Source organism: Gadus morhua, chromosome 4 (assembly GCF_902167405.1).
Source record: "Gadus morhua chromosome 4, gadMor3.0, whole genome shotgun sequence".
NCBI classification, from domain to species: Eukaryota; Metazoa; Chordata; class Actinopteri; order Gadiformes; family Gadidae; genus Gadus; species Gadus morhua.
In genome coordinates this window covers 9,815,594-9,831,231 of record NC_044051.1, presented here as the reverse complement: position 1 = coordinate 9,831,231, position 15,638 = coordinate 9,815,594, and the positions used below count along the sequence as shown (strand labels likewise).

The window sequence follows — 15,638 nt, the reverse complement described above, 5'->3', positions numbered from 1 at the left end:
TCCGTGCTTTTCTCTTCCATATAACCTGGATGCGTCCTCAAGCGAGGTGCCTGACCGATATGTGCTCATTGACAACATGGATCTCAACAGTATCTGAAAGCATTAACTCTTGTTTGTTTAATAAATTGTAATCATGGTTAAGAAATGGCGTTGGGCAACTTCATTCAAACATTGCCCGAACAGCAAACTTTTGAATGCCATGATCCACCAATGGATCAAAACAGGACCGCAAGCAATAAGCAGTGATCTCGCACAAACAAACAGTTCTCTCTCTCTCTCTCCAGGTGTTTTTCGTGTCCGATCTTTTCAAGAAGAAGGAGGAGGCGGTAAAACCAGAGGAGATTTCCCACGCGAGCTTCGTGGAGTCCCCCACCAACGGGAACTTTGAAAGCCCCAACTAAACCTACATGCAAACGAGGGGACGGGAACACTTTGCATATCCGCTCACTAGTGCTTCTACCTGACGCGCCTTCTTGTCATCCAGTATCCAACCCATACCCCGGCAGGGACATACGCAAAAGAGTATTGCTGCAATTGTGCACCGTCGCGCCGTTCATATGTCTCAAAAGCCATATCACCTTAATCATGGACAAGATGGGAGGTGGTCGTTGTCAAGAGGAAGAGGAATTGTATTATCCTACGCAAAATCGTGGCCCCCTTAAGATCAGTTTTATCGTTTTTTTTTAAGTTGCTTCATTGGCTTTCGTTTTTTCAGTTGGGAGCCATCATTGCATTTAGAGGCCAATCCGGGGAGGTCCTGCATGCGTCCACTAAAGGGTTTGACCACTGCTTGGGAGAGGGGGCGGGGGGAGAGGGCATGTCATTGAATGTAACACTACTTCATGCTTTCTCCCCCCCACACCTTCAAACCAGATGTTGTGCGACACCGATTTATATTTAAAGGAAGTACAGAAACCATTCAGCATCACACTCCCCAGTTTCCTCGCTGAGGCAGATCGCTGTTGACCACTCATCTTAGTATCAACAATTGAAGCATTGTTAGGACAGATCACGGAAAAATGATAGTGGTGTATTTTGTGTATTTGTTCTGCCTTAAAACAGGGTTTCCATTCGGCGCTGTTCCAATGTTTACACCGAATTAGAAAAGACTAGTCTAGTATAGTGAAACAGTGAATCTGTGTAGTACCTTTAGAACAAACCTACTCTAGAACGAAGGTGAGGAGCATAAAATACGAAGTAGTATATTGCATTTGTGTGGATTTAGTATGCAAGAAAACAAAGATTCAAATCACTTGTGTGCTGGAGACAAAACACTGACGAAAGTAGGAACAGTGGACCCCCTCTGGCCCACCTCATCTGGAACTGTTGCTGCGTTTGTGTGATGCAAATACCCCCCACCCCCCCAAACAGAATCCGAAATGACCGTAGAAATATTCCCCCCTTTGGACAAAGTAAGGAGGAAGACGTTTTTGTGTTCCGTGTTGCCTTAGCTGGAATGCTGCTACTGCTGCTAGTGCAGAACTCTGGCACTCAGTACTACATAGAGACGCCGTATTGTAACTTGTATGTGCAGAGCAAAAGAAAACGAAAATACATCCACTTTTGTATGTCAACTGATTATTTTGTTTTTATTGAAGAGGTGTTACAAATATGTACAAATATTGATGTTCTGCATGTTGAACAGAAAAACAACCCAGACATTTTGCTTATTAACATGAAAAATAAAATGGAACAGAAAAACAGACGTTTCTGGATAAGACTGCTCGGGTAAAAAACAGGGCCTAGGGGAACTAGGTACATCTCATGAAATAAAAATGGGAATCGATGCAATGTCATCAACCGCAGGGCTGCGTTTCTGAGGGGAAGTGGGCCGTGTTCCCATTAACAAACCTTCCAGATCTCTATGCTGTCAGACTAAGAGCAGGAGCTCAGCTCAGTGAGATGATCCTCCGTCGTATCCAAACGGTCACTGATGTTTAGCCTCGTCTTACACTTCGGAAAGGTTTAAAAAAAAAAAAAAAAAAAACACGACAATACAAAACAGATGCCGTGGTTTTGGGTCAACACCTCCGTGTGTGGGAGACGTCAGGTGATCACAGGTAGAGACTGGCGGCGAACACGATGTCCCGCTTGATCTTTGTTATTCCTGCAAACACACAAGAGAGTCCAAGGGGGGAGGTTTTACCGCGTTGTGGAGCGTAATATAACACAATGTCTGATGTGCAGAGCCCTTCCTCAAAAACACTCAAATGCATCAAATGAATCCCATGGAAAGAGGAACTACAGCGAAACATCATTACAACAAAAAAACTGGAAAAAAACATGTTTTTCATTTAGCACAATTGAATATTGGGGTCGTACGAGTCCAACGTCCTCAGTCTCCCCATAGAGGACCCCCTCGCTGGAGAGGCGCATCTGTTAAAACCACTGAACTGTGAACCATTACACACACACACACACACACACACACACACACACACACACACACACACACACACACACACACACACACACACACACACACACACACACACACACACACACACACACACACACACACGTCAGCGCATCGTACCCTCGGCGAACTTGTTCTCCAGCTCTGTGTTGCCGATGGCCTTGGCTGCGGAGCACATCTGTCTCAGCACCTCCTCCAGGCGGCGCATGCAGCGGATGATGCTGCCTGGAGAGGGGGGGGGGGGGGGGCTCAGGCATTACTACTTCATACCCTACTCCTTCATATATAACTCAATTCGTTTTTGTTTTTTTTCATACAGTACTCCTTCATTACATGATTACTCATCATGGATATCAAGTTGAGGAAAATATTGCTTGGCATTCATGCATTAGTCCACCATACAGCATCATGCAAAACTCCTTTAAGTTATTACATACGCAACCCCTTCATGCATTACTATAACCATCACTGGAAGGGTGTCTAGATACAATAAAAAAGGAATGGCGTCAAAATACCCTCGTAATAGGCCTTGCAGGGCCTTACACCCACATTGAAATATACGTTTATTTTAGCTTCACAGTCCGTTATACGGCAGCCAGTGGCACAACACAAAGGGCGTAGGAGGACGAACCCTCGAAGACGTCGGTCATCTTGCAGATCTGGGCGAAGGAGGCGCCGTTGGCCCAGGTGTACACCACGTCCATCAGGTGGGGCTTGAACTGGTTCAGGTACGTGTCCTCGTCCACCTCCAGCTTGGCGTCCGCAGACACCTTGGCGATGCGCTTCGCACACTCCTGACCGACGCACAGTACACACAGTCAGTACAGACCAACGCAGAGTACAGACAATCAGTCCTGACCAACGCTCAGTACAGACCAATGTGCAGCACAGACAATCAGTAATGACCAATACACAGTCCAGACCAATACGCAGTACACAGTCAACACTGACCAACGCACAGTACAGACCAACACAGAGTACAGCCAATCTGCACTGATCAACGTTCAGTACAGACAATCATTTCTGATGGACGTTCAGTACGGACAATCAATCATTTGACCGTATCCAAAAAAAATTTCCCTGCACAGAATCACCATGTTATGCACCACATTTGATATTAAAACACTTGGTTTGATTCTTTAATTATTAATCAAGGGCTATTCAGTAGAGTCCCAAGTGTGTTGGTATTCCAGTCTTACCTGCATCTGTCTCAGTGGCCCAGCCAGCTGTTCAGTCAGTTTTGGCATCTCACTAGCCTGAAATGGTGAGAGGAAAATAAAAACATTAACAACTTTGTTAGAATCATATAATCGCTTTCCATGAGACAAGTCTGATAGGCTTACCTTTTAAGGGCAATAAAATTTAGAAGCATTTTTGATATATCTGTTAAAAATCCTCTGTGGATTCAATAGCCTAGCCGTCTGTCTAGCTACCCACGTTGTCCTCCGGCCTGGCCAGAACAGGACACTGCATTACAGTATGCACCAGTTACTACTTTGATGATTCCCATAAATGAGCGGTAAATATTTCAGTATTTCATCAGTGATGCTAACACTTTCTTAGTATAGTGGATGTTGGATGTGGTTGAAACGGGCCCAACATGCTGTAATGTGCAAGCTGTGAACAAGTTCCGTGGGAGATGGGGGGGGATCTTGGTGGAGCGAGGCAGTGTTTTTTTAACTGCTTGTTTCCAGACAACATTCTCAAGTTAATGCATTTTTGGTGCTCACTCAAAATGTGGCAAAGCCTGCTAAACAGCAGAGCAGTTGTTGATGTATTTTCAGGGCCAACACACACACACCCACACCTCTGCTTATGAAATATGAGACAGCAGAAACAACAGAGAGCGGGTGTATCATTTTGGGAAGAGAAATTCATATTTGGATGATATGAGCTAGTGATCTCATCCGTACAAGAGACAGATGGACAGAAATGGAGCCAAAAAACCTTCATTATGCCAGACAAAGATTCTGGTTTTGTTTAGCAGGACAAAACGAAAAGAAGCAATTTAGAGCTGTGTGAAAATGGGTAAAGAGGGTTTTATATCCATCCATCGATGGATGGATGATCCATCCACTCTATATCTACGTCCATCAATGTGTGTGGGAGAAGGAGTGCGACGTGTTCCTACGTTCTCTTGGAAGACGAAGCAGGACAGCAGAGAGGTGGCCTGCTCAGCCGTCAGGTCGTTGAACAGGCCGTTGAAGATCATCTCTGTGAGGAGCAGCTCGTCAGCACTGGAACACACACACACACACACACACACACACACACACACACACACACACACACACACACAAAGTCCATCAACCAATCGCAGTGCCCGGGTCACTTGTTTCTTTAAAGGTGGCTGGTTCAACTCTGGTTTAAAGCCCATATAAATACAAACACAGCCCTTAACAGCCCTCAACTGTAAAACTTTGGGCACTTCTGTGCCCAAATAGACTGATGAGGACGTCATATACTTTTAGGGAAGTTATTGTCTAATTTATGGAACTTATTGTCTAGTTTATAGAAGAAGTTATGTCTAGCTTATGGAAGTTATTTTCTAGTTCTTAAACTATAAACTGAATAGTGCATCACTTTGAATGTATCACCTGTCAAAGCTAAAACAAACTAAACAATCAGGAGTCTTCCTTTACGATGCGTTGAACGAGCGTCTCTTACCCCGCAGCCACCAACCCCGACCCCTCCCGCCATCCCTTCTGAATAACGGCCGGCATCGGGCCTCCTCCTACCTGCTAATCTCACAGGCCACGCGCCCCTTCATCTCGATGACGTCCGAGGGCCCCGCGAAGCCCAGCCGCCGCAGCACGCGCTTGCGGCACTTGAGCTTGTCCATCTGCAGCACGGTGCGCGCCTTCTTCAGCTCCTGCTTGGCCGTGCGCACGTCCGCCGCGATCTGACGGTGTTCAACATGAAGAGGAGGGAGAGGTTTAGAAGGCACCCATCATGATGTGTGCACTGACACTGTAGGCATGACCATTCAAATAAATAAAAGGCTAGCCTGCACGCTCTACAAAGTGTCCTTTCACTAGGTTGCGCAGCACTCTAGCTTCTTTCCAATATTGATCGAAGGCTGCTCACTGTTCTCAACCTCACTTGTAAAGCGCTTGTGGTCAAAGCGGCTGCTTAATGAGAGAAGGTGAATGTAATCAGGAAATGTGACAATGGAGAATGCAACACAACTTGTTTTATTAAAAGGGAGGGAAGGCAACAAAAGAAAATGAGTGAGAGTAAGCCAGATTTATTATGCATCCAAGTGAAAGAAAACCTAGCCCTCCCTTCAGGCCTCGTTCCTAAGCCCTGACCCCGAAACATGTGACTGGCAAGGGGCTTATTACAGGCCTGGGACAGCCACAGACACCCGCTCTTCTATATTTCAGAACATTTGATTTGTTGATTGCCGTTGGGATGTGAAAGAGTTAACAAAATGCCAAAGACATTTTTCTAAAATAAATGGCAAAACTTTAGGCTGTATAAAAGAGGATTACCTTTTTCTTACAAGGCATGATCCAATTGAAGGATTATGGATTTAATGGATTTACAATAAATCGATTAACTGTTCCCTTCACTTGCTTTGGCAATGGTTTTTCGTCCACACCAACAAAGCCCTCTTGAATAGATCATTCCCATCTAGGTCACTGCCCTGATCCTTCAACTGCCTTTAGTCAAAACAAGCAAACACCGATCGGACCCGCACTAAGCCCATTATCTGTTCAAACCTTCACCTCTAATCACTACAGCACTCAGTTGTCCTTGCTAATATCCAATTCTATATACAAGATATATGATGGAACATTTAGTTAATAAGTTATACAGCTACAGTTAGCCGTTGGAGATAACTGTGTTGACAATAGTTTGAGATTATGATCTTTATATTCACACTTAGGTTAAAAGGTTCCCCTTTATAATTGTTCATATCTGTGACCTCCGATATGGAGTTGCTGAAGTCCACCTGCCACGTTTATTCTTTCCACATGGCGCACCTGGACACAGCACCCTCTACCTGCAAGTGCGGGGCCAACACATTGCCATGAAAACACCCGCGTGAACCGCAGTAAATGATAACGCCGACCAAGGTGTCCGAGGGGCCTACTACGTACACCGCTAGATCGGTGACCTGCAACATAGACATAGACCTGCAACACACCCTCGCCCCCCCCCCCCATCTGTCCGACCTCCTCCATGTTCCCACTCCCTCCCGCTCCCGTAGAACCTCTTCCTCCGTACACCCGTCTGTCTCCTCCGCCCGTCTCACCACCACGGGACACAGAGCATTCAGCCGCTCTGCTCCCCTTCTCTAGAGTTCCTGATCGCCTAAACTCAGAAACATCGATTCATTCCGCCATTTCAAATCACAACTCAAAACACATCTGTTTAAAACTGCCTATTTCATCTGATGCATATTGCTATGTCTCTTACTATTGTTATTATTTTTTTCGACATCTCATTGATCTGTTTTAATGATGTAGTTCTTGGGGCACCTTCAAATTAAGTGTAATTATTATTAATATTATTATCATAGGACGGGTGGCTCACCAAGGCTTTTCTCTCACACAGCGAGTAGGCCGACTCCAGGTTGGGGTCGCTGTGCAGCGGGTGGGAGTACATGCGGTGCTCGAAGGCCTCCACCTTCTGGATGACCTTCTTCAGACCCGGGTCTTTGATGCCCATGTCGTCCACGGGGTCCAGCACGGGAACGCCATCCGGGAAACGCTTCTTCACTTCCTGAGCGGCGAGAAAGGGGAGGGAGGGGGAAGACACAAAAGACAACAATCAAAATAATTACTAAATCGATACAGCACTTTAGAGATCAGCCAAGCCCATACACCCTTTTTTTTCTTTATAACCGTCTTGTGCGGTAAAGGCTTCTCTGCTGGTACCTGTATGGACTTGAGCATGAGCTGTCGGTTGTCATAGGGCCTCAGGTCTTTGGGGATGTAGAGACGCACTGAGCTGATGGAGGTAAGGAGATGCAGCATCACTGGCACCACCTGGAACAATCACATTAAAAACACGGCAGTTTTTAGCTTTTAGCTGAAAGGGACTACAGCTCGGTCAAGAGGAAAGAAGGGATCAGGACTCGTGCACAAGGATGCTTAAAAATGTAAGGCTGAGGAATGGTGGGGATTGATTCCAGGAGGGAAATGAGGAACAGGTTTGACCTTAGGAGACAGGGCAGCAAGCCCAGACAGGTGGTGGGCTTGGAAAGCGCATTCATATTAAATGTTGGCGGTGTAACAGCAGACGCTTGTGACTACAATCCAATCTGAGCATGTAAACAGTGAATAATAGAGGATCCATAACGGCGCTTTGGGTAACACCTCAAATCAGGGCGGGGGGGGGGGGCTTTTGTGGCATGATGGCTGACCAGCATAACACAAGCTCATCTGTGGGGTGTAATATAAACCTGTTCAGGTCTCAGTCTCCCACTGAGTGGTCAAGCAGGAGGCGAAGAGAGAGACCTGCAAACTCCAGCCAGAGGATAGCTTGACCTGTATCAATGGTACTTGACCATCAGCACTTGAGCTTTGTAAATACTGTGTCGGGCTCCAACACTAAAGTGGAGTGGTTTAGTAGGCGTTGATCAGTGGGAAAACATTGTTGACAATAGACGAGGGCAGCTGGTGGAGCTCAGCTTTTGATGATGGATCTAGTTCCAGTGCTGTGAAGGGCGGGGACGGTGGTGACGTAGATAGAGAGGTGGTGACGTAGATAGAGAGGTGGTGGTGTAGGTATAGAGGGGGGGTAGGGAGGGACATAGCCATAGAAGGGATTTGCTGACATCGATACGAAAGGGCGGTTGGGAACATAGCACGAAGGGTCGGGGGGCGTCTTGCTAAAGAACACCACGGATGGACTGTTGGGGTTTGAACCCAGAACCTTCTGGCTGTATATCCATTCACTCTAAGGGTTTGAACCCAGAACCATCCTCGTATGTTTATCTATTCACTGTACTGGTTTGAATCCAGGACCTTCTGTCTGTATATCCATTGAATGCAAGGGTTTGAACCCAGAACCTGCCGGCTGTATGTCCATCGACTGTATGGTTTTGAACCCAGAACCTGCTGGCTGTATGCCCATGGACTCTCCATGACAGTCCCGATACAGTCTCGTCCATCATGTGGCCTGCGTGTTCCAAGGGGAGCCCACCTGCATCTCCCCGGTCTCCCCTGGGCCGGCGGGCGTGGCAGCCTCCGTGGCGGCGTCCTTCACGCTGTCCTTACTGCAGTGGAGCAGGACCTCCACCACGATCAGGGGGTCGGCGTCCGCCACCGACTGCATGGAGAGAAGGACAACGTCAGCGTCACGGAACAGAACAACGACGCTACCGTGGGACCGGACCCAAAAGCATCCCGTGCTACGCGGTTGACTATAGTAGCTCACATCAGACTGTATTAGTTCATTTCCCCATGGTTGAGTTCGCTTCCTTTTTCCAATGCAAGAGCCCCAAGCCCAGTGTTGTGCCTGAACGCGTTCATTGAACGATAGTTCATGAACTCGACCACTCGGTTTAACACGGTTTAAATCTTAAATACCAACAAGCAAATTGTTACAAATTCGTTGGAGAATAAACCCTGCAACACGGTGTTGTCAGCTTACTGTTACATTAAAATGTAATCAGAAAATGCGGTTATATGCTATAGACCCTATAGTGTCTGTGGTGTAAAGGCTTGGACGAATTAAAAATGATCAATATGTACAATCCATAACGTTAGCTCTCTGGCTCATAGCTCAGCGTACTAGAATACCTTCTAGAATCATTGTCTGTTGGCCGGAAACGGAAAGGGGGGCTGTTTTCGTTTGGTTGTAGTCTTTTCACTCGGTTCTCCGACTCAACAGTAGGGCTAGAACCGAGCGAAAAGACTACAACCAAATGTGAATGTCAATTTGCAATAAAACACAATAGAAACTGTATTTCGCTACGATGCTTGATTCAACCACTCTATTTCATCCGAGACAAACCACGAAGGGGGCTCAATGTTCAAAATACCGTAAAAAAAAAATAGCTCACAGCAACATATTGGAAAAAGAACTATGAACTAGTTCATTTTTTAGAACTGTGAAATTAGTTACAAATTTTGAATTATGAACGTTTAACTGAACTAGTTCATTTTAAAATTTGTGAACTGAACTGTGAACTAGTTCACGTAGAAAGTGAACTTTCCCAACAATGCCCAAGCCAAACAAGCGGTTCCCATACAGGAGCACTCAAGAGAAACCAGCTCACCTTGACGTTCGTCTTCTTGTTGAAGTTCACCACCACGCCCCAACCAAAGTCCGCCGTGGTGCTTTTCACCTGATCAACGACAAAGTGGAACCATTCAATATAAAAACCCAGACATTTTCCAAACCCAACCTCATTCAACGCGCAGACACTTCTTCAAACGACCCGCACACCTCGGTGTGTGGGGGGGCGGTGAACAGCCGGTCAGGCCTACCTTGACGAGGCGGCCCGGCTGCAGGAAGGGCAGGCAGTATTTGGGCTTGTGGACGAACTCCTGGATCTCCTTGGCCAGCTTGGCCAGCTGTTGCCTGATCTTGAAGTAGGTGACCACGCTCTCCTCGTTGGGGATGTCGATGGCGTGGTACTGCGCCTCCAGCATCTTCACCTCTGCATTGGGGGGGGGGGGGGGGAGAGAGGTCATTCTGCAGGCCCACACTTCCTTCAAAAAGGGGGTTCAAGAGGCCGCCTGTCCGGAGTTACAGTAGGCGGTGGAATTTGTTGCGACGTGGTTCACAATGTTTGGTCTTAGTGGAAGATTTGTCAAGTCCTCAAAAAAGTTCTTGACTTCTCAAAGGGGTTGGTTGGTCAAATAAATAATTTGAGTTTTATTATTATTATTCATTTATTAAATGAATTGATTATTTGATGGATATTTAGAATTTCTCTAAATCTCTCTACTGTCAAACAAATGTGGCCTTTACTCAACCCCTCATGGCAGAGTAAAGCTGGATGAACTCAAACAGAGGGTAAGAGAACAGAGTTTCACTGCCCAACTGAATTATTTAGATGTATTGGATCAAATGACAACCTACTGATCCACCAAATGCAACCAATGCAGTGACCTAGTGCTTCGAGCTCATCAATAGTCTTGTGCCAGGGACAAACCCTTAACGATTGAGCACAGAAATTCAGACCTATTTTTGACCGGCAGTGAATAATAATACACGTCATTAAAAGATCAGGTAGGGGTAAGCGCTGGTAGGGGTAGGCGCTGGTAGGGGTAGGAGCTGGTAGGGGTAGGAGCTGGTAGGGGTAGGAGCAGGTAGGGGTAAGAGCTGGTAGGGGTAGGAGCTGGTAGGGGTAGGAGCTGGTAGGGGTAGGAGCAAGGTTGCCAAACCTCTTGATGACCTGTGACCTCATTTATAGTTCCTGAACTTTTTTGCAACCTCCCCCTTTTGTTAATCACATCCGTTTCCACATACCTAATTTAACTCAATCAACGGTCCGGAAAATCCAAGACCCTGTCCACGTTTTGCACCGCACTAGATGATAAGAAGTAGCTTGCTCATGGCTAGTTTCTGTTTGTATGTGCAGGGAACGTAATGACACCTCCCTTTGAGCATTGACGTCTGCATCGTCCGGGTTATTTTCAGCCACGAGCCGGTCGAAGTGTCACACATTTTGCGACTTTAAACTCCCCAGGTTTGAAAACACAGGGTTGGAGAGGTCCCTACTGGGTGGCCTGCAGGGCCGTCTGCGGACCAGCAGTTAGTGGGCGAGGAGGGACTCACTCTCCAAGACGCCGGGCAGGGCCCGGTAGTGCTGGAACTGGTAGAAGGACTTCTCCAGCATGTACTCCGGGTTGATCTCCTCCACGCGCAGCAGGTTCAGCACCATGTTGTAGGTGAGGTGGAAGGCGCTGTTCAGGGGGTCCGCCGAGCCCTGTGGCCCAGGGGAACACCAGGGACATGAGCAACGGGGGCACGCAATCTACCTGATCGTGTTGATGAGAGATCCAAAGCAGTGGATGCATTTTGTAGCGCTCACTTTAGAGTGAAAGTATACTAAATGTATGTTAGGACTATTTACAGGCGCTGTGTCCTGTAAATGACTGAATGTAATGTAAATTAATATTTAGATATAATTGAATGGCCTGCAATATATACAACAAAAACAACAACAGGTTGTTGGTGGGAAAAAAATAACCAAGATGCAGTGAATAAGCCCTGAAGGACACATGGACAATGGATAATTATTGAAGTTACATTATGATGCACCTTAAAGATATAGGCCAAGTCTTGATAAAAAGGAAACAGTCAGACAAGTACGAAATACAAGCATGGTAGAAGCCTGAAAGTAGGCACACGGGTGGGGACGTTGCCACAACATTGTCATCAACGAACCACATCCTGACACATGCAGTCAGTGACAGCATCGTGACATTGTAGCGCGGGGGGGGGGTTGGGGGGTGAACGCTGTACCTTAAGCAACTGTTTGCCAATGGCGGGGCTCATCTTCTCGTCCACCATGAATATCACGATCCCCCTCTCGTCCATCCCTCTCCTGCCGGCCCTCCCGGACATCTGGATGTACTCCCCAGACGTGATCTGGACGGTTCAGGATGGAGAGTTAACGATTGTCGTTTTTAACGTCAACTCTTTGCTTTTTAAAATTGTCATTCAACTTGACCTTATAGATAAACAAGTTTTTTCCAAAGTGTTTAGAAAGGGAACAAACGTTAATAAAAAATTGAATTATAGATTAAGAATAATAAAATAACTTTCCATGAACAGGCTTGTGACATACACTCTCAAAATATGTTGCTTACATTAGAAAATATATGTAATGTTCTGACAGTATTCTCTGTAGAGTCACTGGTTTGATAAACTCCACATCTTTAACCAGTAAATGCAGTACTGATGATGTCATTGTGTCAGTGTTGAAATCATCCAACCATTAATTAAAAGTTGAATACTGACTGAAGTCAGATGTTTTGGAATAAGGAGTTGAATGTTGGAAGCGAACGAGCCTGAGAGAGTGTGTGTGTGGGAAGCAGGAGAGAGAGAGAGCAAGTGTGTGTGTGGGAACAGGAGAGAGCGCGTGAGTGATTGAAGCTAGAGAAGAGAGTGAGAGCGAGAGCGTGCGTGTGTGAGAGGAATGCCTGCGCGGAGCTTGGCACTGTGAAGGGCAACAGATGTTCCTGATGAACCTCTCGATTCTCCTCTCTTCCATTCTCTCCCCACAGGGTGACACGTAAGCTGTTGCGCCTTCATCTTTTATGGCCAACGGTGTGCGTGCGCAAAAGCTGCTACAAGTTGCATGCGTAAAAAGATGAAGGGTGTCTTTAAGCAATGGCAGCTTGCACTCCGCTCCTGGCCCTCATCAACACTACGTGGCCGTTTATGTTTACAGTTTATGTGGCTGTGTAAGCTCACCGGCTCTGCAGTCATATAAAGCCATGACAGTGGCAGGCTGTGGACTTCCTTTCAGAGTTCTGTTCAGAGGCGCTTTTATAAACAATGTGTGAAGAATAATAGGAGATAAATTGCTAAAAGGAAATTACTGTGTGTGTGTGTGTGTGTGTGTGTGTGTGTGTGTGTGTGTGTGTGTGTGTGTGTGTGTGTGTGTGTGTGTGTGTGTGTGTGTGTGTGTGTGTGTGTGTGTGTGTGTGTGTTTAGGTGCGTACGTACAAAGCGATGATTCTTTCCGTCGAACTTGCGTGCGCTGGTGAAAAGCACAGTGCGAGCCGGCATGTTGATCCCCATTGCAAAGGTTTCTGTTGCGAACAGGGCCTGGGGATACATTAGAAGAACACACCAGGATTTAGACACGGCCCATCCCATCCTTACTATGCATGTGTACTCTGGTGGCGGCCTGAATCTGAAGCACACAGCAACATAAACTGCCACTGAACAATGTACTGCATTCCTTACCACATAAAGTACTCCCAAATGATAAAAGATTTACATTAAGCTGAACGCTTTACAATTATGGTACATTTATTAACCATTAAGGAACAATAGTTAATGCTGTATAAACATTATAATATTGAATTAGGATGAGGGTTGAGCACCGAAACTCGGTTCCAGTAGGGAACCGGTTCCGACGTAAATGGTTGTAACGAGATCGAATAACAACGCACATTTCCGTTCCTCATAACGGTGCCTGACGTTTTCTAACGCCCCCTGCCCCGCCCCCATGGTGTTGCGGCGTCAACTTGCGTTAGTGCTGGGCGCTATACCGGTTCTCACTGAATAGAACCGGTATAAAATAAAACCGGTGTGTATTTTCGTTAGGATATGATTTTTTAATATAGCCTACCTCCATACCGGTGTATTTGATTACACAACGTTCGGAACGCAGCGCTGCGCGACTCTGTTTCAGACGGGACCCTTCTCAATGTTGCGGTAAACAAGCATGGTACGACTACGACTTTCTTTATAGGTCCATGACTGCAAGGCGTGGTATTTCAGGCCAACTGGTAAAAGAGTGTGTCACGGCTTTCAAACATATAAACCGCCTATGGGCGCCTCGAGACTCGAGACGGACTTGTCAACGCGCTGTGGCATGCTTACTTGATGTTGTTTTGATTGAAGATCGGCAGGTTGTAGTGGGTGAACGTGAATGAACGTGTGCGTGTGTGTGCGTGTGCGCGTGTGCGTGTGTTGCGAGCGAATGTAATTTTAAAGTAGACCTAACAAACAAACAAACAAACAAACTCAAAGCCGATGCATTCATCCAAAACTTGCTGTTCAAAAAACCAAATAAACAAATCAAAAACAGAGTCGTTATTCGCATCAAATACTTTTTCTTTTCAAAACTTGGGAATTAATACAGCGCGGTACCGAGCAGTTGAAAACAATGTTGGCGTCTCCTGTCTGTGGCTGCCTTGCGCACATGAGTTATATTACTTAATATGACTTTGGCAGTAATGTTGCGCCATGATGCGTGCCTGCCTGCTTTCAGTGAGTAATTACAATTATTTGTAATTATAAAAAGATATGCATCAGTCACAGCACTCACAGCAGCCTCTTCGGGTAAGTCGAGTAATTGAATGCCAACCGTAAATCTTGCATATCAAGTAGGCTAGCAAACACCGTTGCCATTCAACTCAGTGTCCACTGACTTTCTGCTTAATGCAAGTGTGTGCCGTTTCGTTTTTTTAAGTACCGGTTTGAGAACCGTTTTAGCACCGGAACCGTTTGAAAAGTACTGAGTAGGCACCGGTATCGGATAAAACCCAAACGATACCCAACCCTAATAAGGTTAGGAGTAAGGGTTAGCATTGGGGTTGGGGTTAGACTTGGGATTAACCCTATCCCTAATCAATCATGTTAATCATATCATGCATTAATACTTGGGTACACATAAACACCATTACCTTAGTTAACATGACCAACATTACTTTAGTTAACATGATCAGTCTTTGTTAACATAAATACCATTAGCAAATTGTCCTAGAACACAAGCTTAATGTTCGTCAATGGTTTTTACTGCATTAACCAATGTTAATGGGTGGTAAATGATGAATGCACCCTTTTTCAAAGTTTTTCTAACTTACTACTGCATTACTTTGAATCAAAACCCGAAAGCAGAATAGAAATCAAACATGTTTCTTCACACAATATAACAACCAGCAGCTGCATCATGGGAGTGACTCCTATTAATAGCTTCATCGGGATGCTTTGATACACAAAGGAAGGGAGTTGGAATGCAGACACATGTCATGAATCAGCAGCTAGGGGAGCGGACCTCTTGCTTAAGGATGAAAAAAGGAATCTGTAACTTGATGTACCAAAAACAACAACAGAAACCGACTGGACATTGTGGTTCAAACCTAGAACACCCCAAGTCATAGGTATCCTGCCCCGGAAGGCCAAAGTAGTGCCGATTGTTTTAGACCCAATCCCATCCTCATCAGGGCTTTCATGCTCACCTTAAGCAGGCCTTCCCCAAACAGGATCTCGATGGTCTCCTTCAGGATGGGCAGCAGGCCGCCGTGGTGAATGCCAATGCCTCGCTTCAGCAGAGGCAGCACGTGTTCCACCTGGACAATGCAGACACAATGCAACAAAGATGTCTGGTTTAACCGTCAAAAGGGGGGGTCCGTTTAGGGTGTGGTCTGACGGGAGGCCGCCACCGTTTCAATATAGTGTACGTGAAAACCAAAGGAGCGTGACTTGGTAGCCTAAACAGTGTCTGGAACCACGCCTTGAATTTAATCTTTCAAGTGTATATATAGTTCAATGGTGAACCTCTATACTCTGACTT

At 46.0% G+C, this 15,638-nt stretch overlaps 2 protein-coding genes across 3 annotated transcripts in view; one reads left to right on the top strand and one right to left on the bottom strand.

Moving 5' to 3' along the window:
* The window catches only part of plpp1a (phospholipid phosphatase 1a), a 17,686-nt gene extending 15,697 nt beyond the window's left edge, over positions 1-1,989 (top strand). For both annotated transcript variants that reach the window (XM_030354911.1, XM_030354910.1), the window contains exon 6: positions 285-1,989. In XM_030354911.1, the coding sequence (XP_030210771.1) occupies positions 285-401 (117 nt within the window). In that variant the 3' untranslated portion in view covers positions 402-1,989. The remainder of the gene's footprint in view (positions 1-284) is intronic.
* The window catches only part of mtrex (Mtr4 exosome RNA helicase), a 21,770-nt gene continuing 7,421 nt past the window's right edge, over positions 1,290-15,638 (bottom strand). The window contains exons 13-27 of the mRNA XM_030354905.1: positions 15,304-15,414; positions 13,058-13,159; positions 11,849-11,974; positions 11,159-11,309; positions 9,862-10,034; positions 9,651-9,719; positions 8,573-8,698; positions 7,303-7,413; positions 6,959-7,147; positions 5,155-5,318; positions 4,548-4,653; positions 3,616-3,672; positions 3,048-3,210; positions 2,537-2,641; positions 1,290-2,107 (exon numbers count right to left, since the gene is read on the bottom strand). Of these exons, the coding sequence (XP_030210765.1) occupies positions 2,055-2,107; positions 2,537-2,641; positions 3,048-3,210; positions 3,616-3,672; positions 4,548-4,653; positions 5,155-5,318; positions 6,959-7,147; positions 7,303-7,413; positions 8,573-8,698; positions 9,651-9,719; positions 9,862-10,034; positions 11,159-11,309; positions 11,849-11,974; positions 13,058-13,159; positions 15,304-15,414 (1,806 nt within the window). The 3' untranslated portion in view covers positions 1,290-2,054. The remainder of the gene's footprint in view (positions 2,108-2,536; positions 2,642-3,047; positions 3,211-3,615; positions 3,673-4,547; positions 4,654-5,154; positions 5,319-6,958; positions 7,148-7,302; positions 7,414-8,572; positions 8,699-9,650; positions 9,720-9,861; positions 10,035-11,158; positions 11,310-11,848; positions 11,975-13,057; positions 13,160-15,303; positions 15,415-15,638) is intronic.